At 44.1% G+C, this 13,718-nt stretch overlaps 1 protein-coding gene across 4 annotated transcripts in view; it reads right to left on the reverse strand.

Moving 5' to 3' along the window:
* LOC103530602 (L-threonine 3-dehydrogenase, mitochondrial) overlaps window positions 1–13,718 on the reverse strand; it is a 33,694-nt gene that overhangs the window by 14,268 nt on the left and 5,708 nt on the right. For 2 of the 4 annotated variants that reach the window (XM_030446927.1, XM_030446926.1), the window contains exons 2-9: window positions 11,875–12,079; window positions 11,292–11,334; window positions 9,617–9,687; window positions 8,067–8,216; window positions 7,803–7,975; window positions 6,181–6,271; window positions 4,555–4,824; window positions 458–3,423 (exon numbers count right to left, since the gene is read on the reverse strand). In XM_030446927.1, coding sequence (XP_030302787.1) covers window positions 3,284–3,423; window positions 4,555–4,824; window positions 6,181–6,271; window positions 7,803–7,975; window positions 8,067–8,216; window positions 9,617–9,687; window positions 11,292–11,334; window positions 11,875–12,061 — 1,125 coding nt within the window. In that variant the 5' untranslated portion in view covers window positions 12,062–12,079 and the 3' untranslated portion in view covers window positions 458–3,283. Of the gene's footprint in view, window positions 1–457; window positions 3,424–4,554; window positions 4,825–6,180; window positions 6,272–7,802; window positions 7,976–8,066; window positions 8,217–9,616; window positions 9,688–11,291; window positions 11,335–11,874; window positions 12,080–12,533; window positions 12,565–13,718 lie in introns of those variants that run through there. The other 2 variants (XR_003987327.1, XM_030446925.1) reach the window with 2 other exon arrangements.

A 13,718-nucleotide genomic window follows, 5' to 3' on the forward strand; every position in this document is an offset into this window, starting at 1 on the left:
GTCACCCCCATTACCAAAGCAAGGTGGGTCCAGGGTAAGTTGTTAGCACTTCATCCTCACCCAGGGCTGCAGAAACTTCTCCAGATGACCAACACTACTGGTTGCACAACAGAAGCAGAAATGAGGACCCAACAACCTTAAATTCTTGGCATCTGTTTTTAAAACCTGCTTGTTCCCTTAAAACACCATTGCTCCTCTCTTGCCATCTCAAAGCTGGATGGTTGCAGAGAGCTGGAAACACAGCAGTTTGTATCTGAGCAGCTCTGCTACAAGGAAAAAAAAAAAAGCAAAACAGAAAAATCAAACATCCCTACCAAGATTTGAGTCACCTGGGGGGTGTTTGTATCCTTTGCTGTGTCCCAGATCATGCATCCCTGGAGGAAAGGCTCCAGCACCAACCAGCAGCCTCCAGCACTGCTCTCACCTGCTCTAAACAAAGATGACAAAACACAGCTCACACCTGGATAGGATTTTATTAAAGTAGGCATCATCCACAACTTGCTACATTTGAAAAAAATATTTTTTTTCTTTTTTTCCTGACTCTAACAGCTACAATGCTCAAATGTCGAAGTTTCTGCCCAGAAGTCAAAGTCCCAACTGGTGGAAATTTGACCCTTTGTAACACATCAAATGGGATGAAGACAGAAAATATAGTTACAACATATTGGGAAAGACTGGGGGATGTAGAGTAGAGGGGGGAAATCCACAGAGCATTGGTCATGGGTTGACATTCAGAGTTTCCAACAGGACTCCGACCACCTCTAATCACATTCCCTGACCATCACCACCTTGTTACAGGGTTTATTTCAGATTTGCAGGTAAAAAAAATAATAATTAAAAAAAAAAAAATTAGAAAGCACTTCTGTTTAAAATGCTGCAGGTTTGAATTTCACCTTCATGGTAACACCAAAAAAACTTTTGGATCATCCAACACTCCCGTGCAACACCACAACCAAGGATATTTCAGAAGAAACCAAGAAACCAAGGGTTTCAGAAGGAGGAAAATCCCTGCTCCTCACTCCTGTTACTGTTAACTGGAGCTCTGAAACAAGGGTGAGGGGAATAGACCCCAAGACTTAAGAGTGAAGGAAAGAAATGGAGTGAGAGCCATCAACAACTCTGGATTTTACACATCTCATGGAAGAGGGGCAATGAGGAGTGCCCAGGGTCTGACTTGGGAAAGGCTGGAATGGAGAAGCCACATTAGTTCCTCTTGAAGCCCTTTCCCTGATGGCTCAGAGTAAGTTTCCTGGGAGATAATCCTGGTTTTAGGAGGACAAAACCTGAGCCAGTCTTGGAGGGCAGGAATGGAGGGCCAACTTTGCTGGCCCATTGGGCCAAATATTACACTTGAACAATGTGAGAGTTACAACAGAAGCCAAAGTTTAAAGATTTCTCCTTTCAGAAACAATATAAACAATATTAAAAAAGAAAAAAAAAAGTTCCAGCAACAGCCCACAACCTTAAGAGGTTTTGAGCTTAAGTATCTAGGAAAAGCACACTTAGCCAAGAGTAAGATACATAAAAAAACCTAAAAGACACAGCTTTAAAAATGTTTAAAATAACTGGGTTTCAGCACAGAATCTTCATTTGAAGGTCACTTCCATGAGGAAACACATTCCCTGCAGCATGGAGGCTCCTTCAGGAACCTGGTCAGGTCAGTTTTCCACTTATTGAGGAAACACCACAGGGTTACAGAGGAAAGAACTGGAAAGCACCCTCAGAAAACACAGAAATCAAGGTGCAAAACCACAACAACAAAACAACTTGAATGAATTTCACTGAACTACACTGGAGTATACAAGGCAAAAAAAAAAAAAAAAAAGATGGAGAGCTTCATAAGAGGGAATTTCCAGTCATTTTGAAAATGGAAGAGATTTTTTTTCTTAAAAAAGAAAAAAAAAAGAGCAAAAACCAAAAATCCAAAAGCAAAAACACAATCCAAAGTTCCCAGATGCTGTTTCTCAAGCCAAGCCAGAGCTACAGTAGCCAGTGGCTCAGATTCACATCCATGGAAACTGCTGTTTTCCCTAAAATGGTTTTCCTGTCTCTCCACTTTGTCATTTCTCCTACAGCAGCTTCTGAACAGATGGATCTTCCTTGCATGCATCTCCTAAGATGCCCTTGCTAATAATCCCAGAATCTCCTGTACATGAAACTCAGTGAGCAGAACAGCCCTGAACTGTGGCTGGAAGACAGTTCCAGCTTCTGGATCCCTCTTCTAAAGAACAAAAGCACCTGGCAGATGACACATAAATAGCATCTACAAAAGACTCACACTGAACATGAACAGATTTCAATGGTTCAATTCTACCATCAGACTCTGTCACCAGCCCACCTTGAACACTTGCTCCAGGTAGGATGTTAGCATGCTAAAAAAACAAAAGGCAAAGAGCTGGGATGATCCCAAAATAATGTTAATTAACATTAAACCCATGCCTGGGCATTGCTTTTTGGAAATCCATCCCAGATTCACTTATTTGTGACAGCTTTTTTGGATTTGTGATCTGCCTCTGAGGTAAAAACTGGAGGCAGCAGCACTTTCAAAGAACAAAATTTAGCTTGTAAACATTGTTTTGTGATGGGTTTTTTTTTAAAGCATAAAGAGAAAGTCCCATTCCCCTTCACATTATAAGAATAATGCTACTTTGTATGTCCTATGTATAGAAAAGTATGTTTATACAGCAATATATATAGATATATAGATAGATATATCTATAAAGCAACTATGGACCAAAGTTTGTTTCAAACTGGAATTGCAACCATCCCTGCAATTTGGAAACATGAAGTAGCACTGCTGATCTCTCTTTTGTAAGCAAAGAGTAGAAAGGATCAGATCCTACTACAACTTAACATCCTCCACCAGGAAAATGAAAAACCTTTTGTCAGCTTTTGGGGGATATGGCCAGAAAACCAAGTCTGACAATATTACCCCAGGATGCTTGCTAAAAAAGTGGCAGGCAGCAGGAATGGCTGGAGAGTCATCAGCCAGGAGTAAGGGGATTTTGTTGGGGTTTTTTTTGTTTCTTTTTTTCTCTAGCTGCTTAAATGTGAAAGTTCAAGAATTTTGTGTTTGCCATCGGTTCAGTGCTTGAAGCAAAAGCTCCAGTGTTGTTTCTCTAATAGCACATTCCAGCTACATACAGGATGCTTCTGCCCAGCTCTACTGCTACTTACAAAGATTATTAATTGCCATGCTCTAAGCCTCAGAAAACCCTAAACTAATTCAGCCATTTCTTCCTGGTCCTCTGTGTGCAAAGCTGGAAACATCTTACGAAGGATTTCAGTTGGCTTGAGCAATCCTGGAGTCAGAACCAAGGAGGCTGAAGATGGTGGATACCAACTCCTGAAGATCATAATCATGTTTCCAACCCCAATCCCTCCGGGCATTCCTGTCATCAAATTTCATGGGCCAGCTGTCAGCTGCAGGGAAAAGAAAGAAGAAACAAGGAGCACTGAGATTTAATAAAAATGTCCTTACACTTTATGATGTATCATCCCTAAAGCTGAATTTCAAACCCCAAGACATAGAATCATAGAATTGGCTGGGTTGGAAGGGACCTCAGAGATCATCAAGTCCAACCCTTGATCCACTCCCCCCGTGGTTCCCAGCCCATGGCACTCAGTGCCACATCCAGGCTCTTTGGAAATATCTCCAGACACGGAGAACCCACTACTTCCCTGGGCAGCCCATTCCAATGCCTGATCACCCTCTCCAGAAGGAAATTCTTTCTAATCTCCAACCTAAACCTCCCCTGGCACAACTTGAGACCCTGCCCTCTTGTCTTGCTGAGAGTTGCCTGGGAAAAGAGCCCAACCCCCCCCTGGCTCCAACCTCCTTTCAGGGAGTTGGAGAGAGTGATGAGGTCTCCCCTGAGCCTCCTCTTCTCCAGCCTCAACACCCCCAGCTCCCTCAGCCCTTCCTCACAGGACTTGTGCTGGATCCCTTCACAGCCTCCTTGCTCTTCTCTGGACCTGCTCCAGCACCTCAATCTCCTTCCTGAAGGGCTGAGGGGCCCAGAACTGGACACAGGACTCAAGCTGTGGCCTCCCCAGGGCTGAGCACAGGGGCAGAATCCCTTCCCTGGACCTGCTGGCCACGCTGTTCCTGACACAGCCCAGGATGCCATTGGCCTTCTTGGCCACCTGGGCACACTGCTGGCTCCTCTTCAGCTTCCTGGCAATCCAGACTCCCAGGTCCCTTTCTGCCACTCTGTGCCCAGCCTGGAGCTCCCCATGGGGTTGTTGTGGCCAAAGTGCAGGACCTGGCACTTGGCCTTGTTGAACCTCATCCCGTTGGAATCAGCCCAACTCTCCAGTCTGTCCAGGTCCCTCTGCAGAGCCCTCCTGCCTTCCAGCTAATCCACATTTCCCCCCAGCTTAGTGTCATCTGCAAATTTGCTGATGATGGGCTCAATCCCCTCATCTAAATCATCAATAAAGATATTAAACAGAACTGGAACAATTTCCAAGGGTCTGAAGAGAAAACAGACTGTGTTTTGCCCTTAGGGTGTAGCAACCCAAAGTTTCTTCTTACCCACAGCTGATACCAACCTATGCCCTGCCTGACTTGATCCACGTTGTAGGTCACCTGGAGCTCAGGGAAATGTTTCTGCACCTCCTGCACCAGCTCTTCAGGAGTGAAGCTCATGGCACTGATGTTGTATGTCCTCATGCTCAGTGCCTCTGCAGGGGCCTCCATGACCTCCAGGGTTGCTTTCAAACAGTCATCAATGTACATCATAGGGAGACGAGTGTCTGGCTTTAGGTAGCATTGAAATTTCCCAGTTTTTATGGCATCATGGAAGATCTGGACAGCATAATCTGTAGAAAGAACAAGGGGTGCATGTACTCATCTGCCTCAATCCATTCTTCACTTCGTGACAGCCAGCAATCCTCAGACCTCTCCCAAAGTCTCCTGTCTAAGATTCAGCAGCACAGCTGTGTATGATTTATGCTGCACAGCACCAGTGGAAGTCATCCTGAACTCCCCTGAGGCTATTCCAGCACCTGCACACTGCAGCAAGACAGAAAAGTTTAAAATATATTTAAAGGAGATGGGCTCAGTGAATGCAATTAATCTAAACCCTCTCAGAGAGTCATGGAATCATGGTTTGGGTTGGAAGAGACCTTAAAGCTCATCCAGTTCCAACCCCCCTGCATGGGCAGGGACACCTCCCACCAGCCCAGGGGAGTGGAAACTCTGGATTTCTCTCCATTTCTGTTCCTTCACCAGTGACAGTTCAGTGCAAAATACACAGAGAAAATGGGAGCCATCAAGCTGGGCTTGCTCAGCTTGAACCAGCTATGGGCAAGCCCAGGATCCTGCAGGGTCTCTTTGTCTTCTTCCTGGTTGTCCAGCTATTCCCTTTGGGATGAGCAGAGGCAGGGACTGATCTGGGGGCATGCAAACCTTGATATTTGTCATGTAGCACAGTGCAAGGTGACATTCACCCCACTGTTTGTGGTTTCTTCCCTGTTTTGGGGTTCTGGTAGAGAAGGAAAGGGTTATAGACCAGGATTTTAATAATAAGGGATTTTTTCCTATCCCCAAAATTCAACCTTTCCTCCTGGCCCCAATTTAAAGTCATTCCCAATGAAGAAGAAAAGCAGATTTTTTGTAAACTCTGCCTCTGAAGTCCCACATCTGCTTGTGCAGAACAGCCTCTACCCCAGAACGATGCCCTGTAGCTTGGGGTCCTGGGTCCCTGTCTTCTTCCTCTTCATATATCATAGAGTCATAGAACAGTTTGGGTTGGAAGGGACATTAAAGATCATCAAGATCCAACCCCCTGCATGGGCAGGGACACCTCCCCCAGCCCAGGCTGCTCCAAGCCCCATCCAACCTGGGCTGAGACACTGCCAGGGATGGGGCAGCCACAGCTTCTCTGGGAAACCTGGGACAGGGGCTCACCACCTTCACAGGAAAGAATTTTTTCCTAACATCCAACCTAAACCTTAGTGTAAATCTTGTTTAAATAGTATTTAAATGTAAAGTCTACAAATTTATGCCCTAGGCTGGAGTGAACATCAGTATTGTTGTTCAGGTTGTTGAAACAGCAACTCTGGCACGGATGCTCTACAGCTATTAATTTTCTGCAAACGTCTTCAAAACGACTGCAGTGGTTTGGTTCTGCTGTTCTTGCCTGAAATACTGAGGAAAATGTGCAAGTCACTTACCAGTTGTTCCCCCACCAGGCTGAGAGTCAGCAGATATAACTCCTGGGTACCTCAGGCAGCGGAAATCCAGTCCGTACCGGTAATGGTAGTACTGGGGAGGGAGGAGAAAACCAGCTTCATTTAGGTGAGATATTAAGAAAAAAATCTTCATCATGAGGGTGGTAAGATAGTGGAAAAGGCTGCCTAGGGAGGCTGCTGATGCCCCATCCCTGGCAGTGTCTCAGCCCAGGTTGGATGGGGCTTGGAGCACCCTGGGCTGGTGGGAGATGTCCCTGCCCATGGAGTGGGGGTTGGATTTTGATGATCTTTAAGGTCCTTTCCAACCCAAATTACTCTGTGATTCTATGATCAAAATTAGACCACACAATTCATTGATTTCACATCAAAAAATCTGCCACAGGATGAAAATCGATTCTGTAACTATCCCCTGACAGGAAGGGAAGGGAAGGGAAGGGAGGGAAGGGAAGGGAGAAGGGAAGGGAAGGGAAGGGAAGGGAAGGGAAGGGAAGGGAAGGGAAGGAAGGGAAGGGAAGGGAAGGGAAGGGAGGGAAGGGAAGGGAAGGAAGGGAAAGGAAAGGAAAGGAAGGAAAGGAAAGAAAGGAAAGGAAAGGAAAGGAAAGGAAAGGAAAGGAAAGGAAAGGAAAGGAAAGGAAGGAGGAAAGGAAAGGAAAGGAAAGGAAAGGAAGGAAAGGAAAGGAAAGGAAGGAAAGGAAAGGAAAGGAAAGGAAAGGAAAGGAAAGGAAAGGAAAGGAAAGGAAAGGAAAGGAAAGGAAAGGAAAGGAAAGGAAAGGAAGGAAAGGAAAGGAAAGGAAAGGAAAGGAAAGGAAAGGAAAGGAAAGGAAAGGAAAGGAAAGGAAAGGAAAGGAAAGGAAAGGAAAGGAAAGGAAAGGAAAGGAAAGGAAAGGAAAGGAAAGGAAAGGAAAGGAAAGGAAAGGAAAGGAGCTACTGAACAGTCTCTTTGTCCTCTTCTAAATTACACCCACACCAATGGCCATGGATTTTTGATATGGATTGGCTTCTAATGTAGGGTCTGCATCTAGTGTTCAGAAACTGAAAATTCCTGAGTTTGTGAGACATTTCAGGTCAATACATGCTTCAGACCTGCCACTGCTTTTCACAAATTTCAAGTGTCACCAAAACTGTAAAAACATCACCTTTAACAAGGTCACCTTTCTGAAAAAACCACAAAGCCAAAAGCAACGTTGTGCCTGTACAGATTCCCATGGCTTTGACTTCAGAGTCTTTTTCCTACTTGTTTGTTTTTTTGGTTTTGTTTTTTTTTATTGGGTGGTGGGGATAAAAGTCATCATTGTCCAGAATGCTTTCGCAAGACCTTGTGAACAGCTTTGCAATGCCATTCATTGGCAGATGAAGCAAAGAGGCCAAAGTCAAAAAGAACCCTCAGGGAAAGAAATCAGATTGAAAGTCAGGTGTTTGCCAGCTTCCAACTAAACTCAGAAGATATTTGTCCTTCAAAGCTGCCTCAGACTGCTATTGAAAACTAAATGCTGAAGGAAGGAAAGGAATGGGAGAAAAAAAAACAGCACTCCAGAGAGAAATCTTCCAAAGCAATGAAGATCCCCCAGAGCTTTTGTTAAAGAAATAAAAGAAAAAATTCTCACTTCTCCCATGAGCTCAGCATGAACTTTGGAGACTCCATAGATAGTCCTTGGTCTCTGAATGCAGAGATCAGGAGTTGGATCTCGAGGAGAGGTGGGTCCAAAAGCTCCAATGGTGCTCGGAACAAAAAGTCTCAAATTATGCTCAGCTGCAATGTCCAGAACATTGTGTAAACCTGGAACAACCAACAGGATTTATCAGAACATACACTGCACTCACTCAAACCTCTGCAGGAGTCATAAACTTGGAACCTTTTTGTCACGTACCTGTGATATTTACAGATCTGGCCAAAGGGACGTTGGCTTCTCCCACAGCACTGAGCAAAGCACTGTAGTGGAACAGCCAAGTTATCCGATTATTCACCACTATCTCACGTAAATTCTTGTAGTCCAAGATATCTGCATAGATAAAAGGACCTAGAAGAAATGGAAGCAGGAGGAAACTGAGTGCCAGTGTCCTGGTTTGGGCCAGGATAAAGGTGATTTTCTGTCTTGTACTTTTGCTTTTAGCTGAGTCTCTTGTAAGTAGTTGCACTTGCTGAAATGAACAGCAAGTTTCTCAGACAGTGTGTGCTTCTAGGACTGATAACACTTGATGTTTATAGTTACTGCTAGAGACTGGTGTGCAGAGCCAAGGACACTGCTCAGCTCTGAGGAAAACTTTTACCCTCCAGAAGGAATAAAGAGGTCCCACCTGCAGCCTCCTTTGGGGAGGAACAGACAAGATAGATGCCAGAACTGACCAAACAGAGGATTCCATCCCATACACCTCATACTCAGGATAAATTTGAGGGATCACGAGGGCCAAGCCAGATTTCCTGCTTCCAGCTTCTGGCTGCCCTTCCTGCCTTTCCTGCTTCCCTTCCTTCACCCAGCATCCTGGGAGGATTCCATCCCTTCCTCTGCCTGTGGTCCTGATCCATGCCAGCCTGAATCTGTGTGTTCCTGCCTCCAGCTCCCAACTGCTGCTGACTCCAGGATTCCAGCCTGGACTTTCCCAGGGCTGCCCTGCAGCCTTGGTGGTGACGTGAGAGTTATTGGGGGAAAGGGGGGAGGAACATGGGATCAATTTTCCTGTATATTTGTATAGATTTAGTAATTTTTCCTATTTATCATTCCTGTTCCATTAAAGCTGTGTAGTTTAGTTTCCAACCCATCAGTCTCTCTCCCTTATTCTCTCTCCTTTCTTTATCAAGGAGGAGAGAGAGAGATTAATAGAGAGCCTCTGTTACTCGGTTTAGTTGCTGGGCCAGTGTTAAACCCTGACAAACTGGAAGAATGAATGTAAAGAAACACCGAGTCTGTGTCATTCCAGCACCTAAATCCACCATCAAACAGTCCCAAGGAAGAAAAGCTCAGGCAAGTTGCTAGGGAAAAGAGAAGAAACCAAAAATTCTACTCCACATTCATCTTCAAATGAAAATTGCCTGAGCATGGAAAAACAAAGCACAATTTAATTTCCAACTTGTTTCCTCCAGAAGAAAAAAAAACACATCTCTTTTTGGAGCAGGAGCACAACAGGCAAGCTCAACTTGACTCAAGTATTTATTCTGGTCAATAGGGTATTTATTCTGGTAGCAGGGTAGGGTACTTATTCTGGTCAACAAGGTGGCAAGAAGACAGTGGCAAAAATATTTGGGAAAAGAGAGTAACTGGAAGAAGAAATTAATGTCTTGGCAAGATTTTAAAGCAGGAAGGCATTATCCAGAAGGTTTGGACTTGCAGCTTGTGCAGTTTAATCCCCCTATCATTCAGACCTCAGTAATTAGCCTATCAACAGCAAGAATTTTTTTCCCCACGTTTCCCCCATCACTTACCACTATAGAAAACATGATCTGGAGGCTTCCTAATGTCAGACAAGATCACATTGTTCTTCCCAAAACGTTTCCTGTGCAAAGATACCCACATGGTACAGTGAGGCCATGGCCTTCAAGATGTTTCACAAGTTGCTTTGCTGTTATTTTGTTTTGCAGGAGCAATATCAGTCGAGCAATTAACTCCACAATTAAATCTCTTATTGAGCTAAATAAACCTCCATCAACCCTTTCAGTGTCAACACAGCATCATGGAAAATTAGCAAGCTACTTCTAGTGGAGTAGTGCTTCTAGTAAACTAATTGCAGTGAAAGACTTGTGTGAGGATGGAGAAACTTTTAGAAAATAAAAATACAACTGAGAAGAAGCCCATCCTACCTTATTCTTTCTTAAACGTTACCCCAGAGATAATTTACTCCCTTGCAGACAACAAAAAGCCACTGGGCTTGCTGTAGCTCCAATAATTAGAGAGCAAGTAAATCCAGTGAGTAAAAGCCTTGTGCTTTGCAATCCACCCAAGGCTGTCACAGAGAGCAATTCTGATGGAACTGGAGGACATCACAGCCTTGTTCTTTGGATGCTTTTCAAATATATCATAAAAATGGCAGAAAACATTAAAACAGTGCTGACTGCAGTGAGTCTGCTCATTTTTGCTCATAGTGGTTGTTGTAGATGATTTGGAGTGTCTACATGCAAATGAAACTCTGGAGCAGAAGAGGTGGGGGTATGGACAATCTGGGCCAGAAAGTGTGCTCAGAGCATTTTAAATTTCTTTAAAAGATACCAAGAAAAAATAAAGCATCTGTGTGTGAGGCAGGAGAAAGGAAAGGAAAGGAAAGGAAAGGAAAGGAAAGGAAAGGAAAGGAAAGGAAAGGAAAGGAAAGGAAAGGAAAGGAAAGGAAAGGAAAGGAAAGGAAAGGAAAGGAAAGGAAAGGAAAGGAAAGGAAAGGAAAGGAAAGGAAAGGAAAGGAAAGGAAAGGAAAGGAAAGGAAAGGAAAGGAAAGGAAAGGAAAGGAAAGGAAAGGAAAAGCCAGAGGAAACAGATTTTCAATTAATTCCTTTAGCTGCATCAGTTCATCTTTCACCAAATCACAAAAACTTCAACATCTTGCACCCTACTCTCTGGTTTTGTGGACACTTTACTAAACAGGGCACCTTATTCCTGAAGTGACTTCACTGAAATTCTCACAGATTTGCCAGCAGCTGAGTGGTTAGCAAAGGACTCTGCATTTTGTCAAGAGAATGTTTGTACTTTTTTCCCCTCTTGTAGCACCTGCATCAAATCCCAGCCTGCTGAGCATTCAAATCCATCTTTCTTTGGCTGGATCAAAAAAAAGATCAGGGGAAAATTGACCATCTTCCAAGGATTCATCTTCTAAATACTTCCATTTAACTGGAAGCAAACTGAACTCAGCTCCAAGTCTCTTAGACAAAACTATATTGGTTTGTGAATCATGACCAATGTACCCACAGAAAGTAGGTCAGCAACCCTAAACCAAGCACAGGCATGAGAAAGAAAAAGAGAAAGTTACTTACAAAACTAAGAGGCAAAACACAACCTGCAATTGTCACTAGGATTTAAAAAAAAAAAAACACTTTCCAGAAAATTACTGCTTTTAAAAGTTATGGCTAAGGCTTCAGTTCCTCACTAATAACATGTCAGAAAATCATGCCATACCTCAGGAGCTTAGCAAGACCCACTCCAAGCTGGCCAAGACCACCTAAAAGGCAACACAGAAGAGAGACAAAATCAGAGGAAAAAAAAAAAAAGCTATCATAGAATCATAGAATCATAGAATCCTAGGGGTTAGAAGGGACCTCGAAAGATCATCTAGTCCAACCCCCCCTGCCAGAGCAGGGCCACCTAGAGTACATCGTGCAGGATCAAAACAGTTTTAACAGTTTTTAACAGTTTTAACAGTTTTTTTTGCAGGATTAAAACAGTTACATTATTAGATATTTCACATGAGAAGTGAGCACTGTTTTTCTCAGCAAGTCAAAAAGCTTTTTTTATTATTATTTTTTTTTTATTTTTCTCAAGGCAAACCCAGTGAACTGGTTGTAGTAGATTTCTGGCATAAAAATAGGAGGGAAGTTCCCTCAGGAGACTGATGCTGTCACCAGATGGGCAAAGATCATCTCAGTTCCAGAAGGTATGGAGCATTCTAGGCTTCCAGCATCCTGCTCACCGGGAAAGGAGGAGAGGAGGAGCTCTCCTGAGAAGCTGGAGCAGGAATATAGTTTAGGAGAGGGATGCTGACCTGTGATTAGCACCCGAGGATGAGCAGACTCGGAGAAAGTAAGGGAGTGAAAAGCAGCATCAGAGGCCACCTGGCGGGGAGAGATCCCGATGCACCGGAGGGGAACGATGGAAATTCCACATCCACAGCTGGAGCTCTGCAGCAGCACCTGGCTGACAGCCCTGCTCAGGTTCTTCACCATCGGCATCTTCCTCCTCCAAACAGGCTGTGAGAAACAAAGGGAAGTGTTATTTAAAGTGTCTATAGAGTTGTTGTGTTGGTTTGGTTTCTTTCCCCCCTCTCCAGCAGGATGAGTTCCTGACAGGCAAGGGAATTTTGGTAACAGATGATAACAAGTCCAGTGGAAGGCAAGAAAGATGAGGGGAGGATTGGAGCATTTCTCTTCTGAGGAAAGGCTGAGAGCTGGGACTCTTTAGCCTGGAGAAGGCTGAGGGGAGACCTTGTTAACATCTCCAAGTATCTAAAGGGAGGTGCAAGGAAGATGAAGCCAGAATCTCCTCAGTACTTCCCAGAGGCATGACAAGAGGCAATGGCACAAACTGGAACATAGGAAGTTCCATTTAAACATGAGAAAAAACTTCTTTACTCTGAGGGTGCCAAGGCCCAGGTTGCCCAGGGAGGTTGTGGAGTCCCCATCTCTGGAGATATTCAAACCCCACCTGGATGTGTTCCTGTGTGAGGTGCTCCAGGGGATCCTGCTTTAGTGGGAGAGTTGGATGGGATGATCTTCAGAGGTCCCTTCCAGCTCTGATAATTCTGTGATTCCACAGCTGACTCAACTCTCTGAAAACATTTCAAACCCTTCCTTGGAAAACTTAGGGAGGGTTCAAGAGGAGTTTGATGCAATCCAAGTCCTGATGTGCCAGCTGAGAGCCACCTCTGCTAGAAGCAGCCCTGGGAAGTAGCATGAGCAGAGGTGATGCTAAGAAAACACTCCCAGCCCCAGCACAGAGTTGAGTATAACCCAGAGTGAGACTCCAGTCCAAGTCTGAGCCTTTTTAAAACATCCCAAGTTATTTCAAGCACAAAAGACAACAAATCCAACGAGCTCAGCTCCCATGATGACAAAGCTCCACTGTAGGTACTTGGGAGAGAAAGTTTTGTAGGATGCCATGAACAAGCAAACCTCCCCAGTATTGCATCAGCAAAACTCAGCTGAGCCAAGAGGCAGCAGTCAATCTCTTTAAAGAGCATTGCTTTGCTCAGAATTAATACCCAGGATGGACAGAGCTGGGGAGTGAACAAAAGAGAAGCAGTATTTACCCAGGACTCATTAGAACGTCCTAATTGCTTCACAAAAAAAAAAAAAAATAATAATAATAAAAAAAAGCTTCTCTCCTTTGCAAAAATAACCCTGAATTACCCTCAGCTACCTCCAGCTTTGGTTCTCTTTCCCCTCCAAATATTTCAGACTGGGGAAGGAATGACCCCCAAATAAATCCCACATGCACCCCCAACTGGTCTTTGCTGTGGTTCCAGTTCACTTCTCTAAAATACAACTCTTAAGGTGCAGTCACTTAAATGCCAGCACTACCAATTCCAATATGCATAGAAAAGCAAAGCAAGTCATGAACGTGGGTGTTCCTTTCACTTAGGGCAACACACAAAGCTGAGGATTTTCTGAGACTTCAGGGAGTGCTGCTATTTAAATAGAGAAGATTTGCTGAACCAACCATCATGTGCTTAATCAGATACCCTTCCCCCAAAATCCATTATTAAAAAGCCCTTTTTGCATATTTAAACTGATCAAAGAGACTTATTCTGGGGTGTATCTTTCACCCCCTGCTTGGGCTTTTCCTCACTTTATGTTCCCTTGGGAAACATGCTCAGTTACTGAATGAATT

This window comes from Calypte anna, chromosome 3 (assembly GCF_003957555.1).
Source record: "Calypte anna isolate BGI_N300 chromosome 3, bCalAnn1_v1.p, whole genome shotgun sequence".
NCBI classification, from domain to species: Eukaryota; Metazoa; Chordata; class Aves; order Apodiformes; family Trochilidae; genus Calypte; species Calypte anna.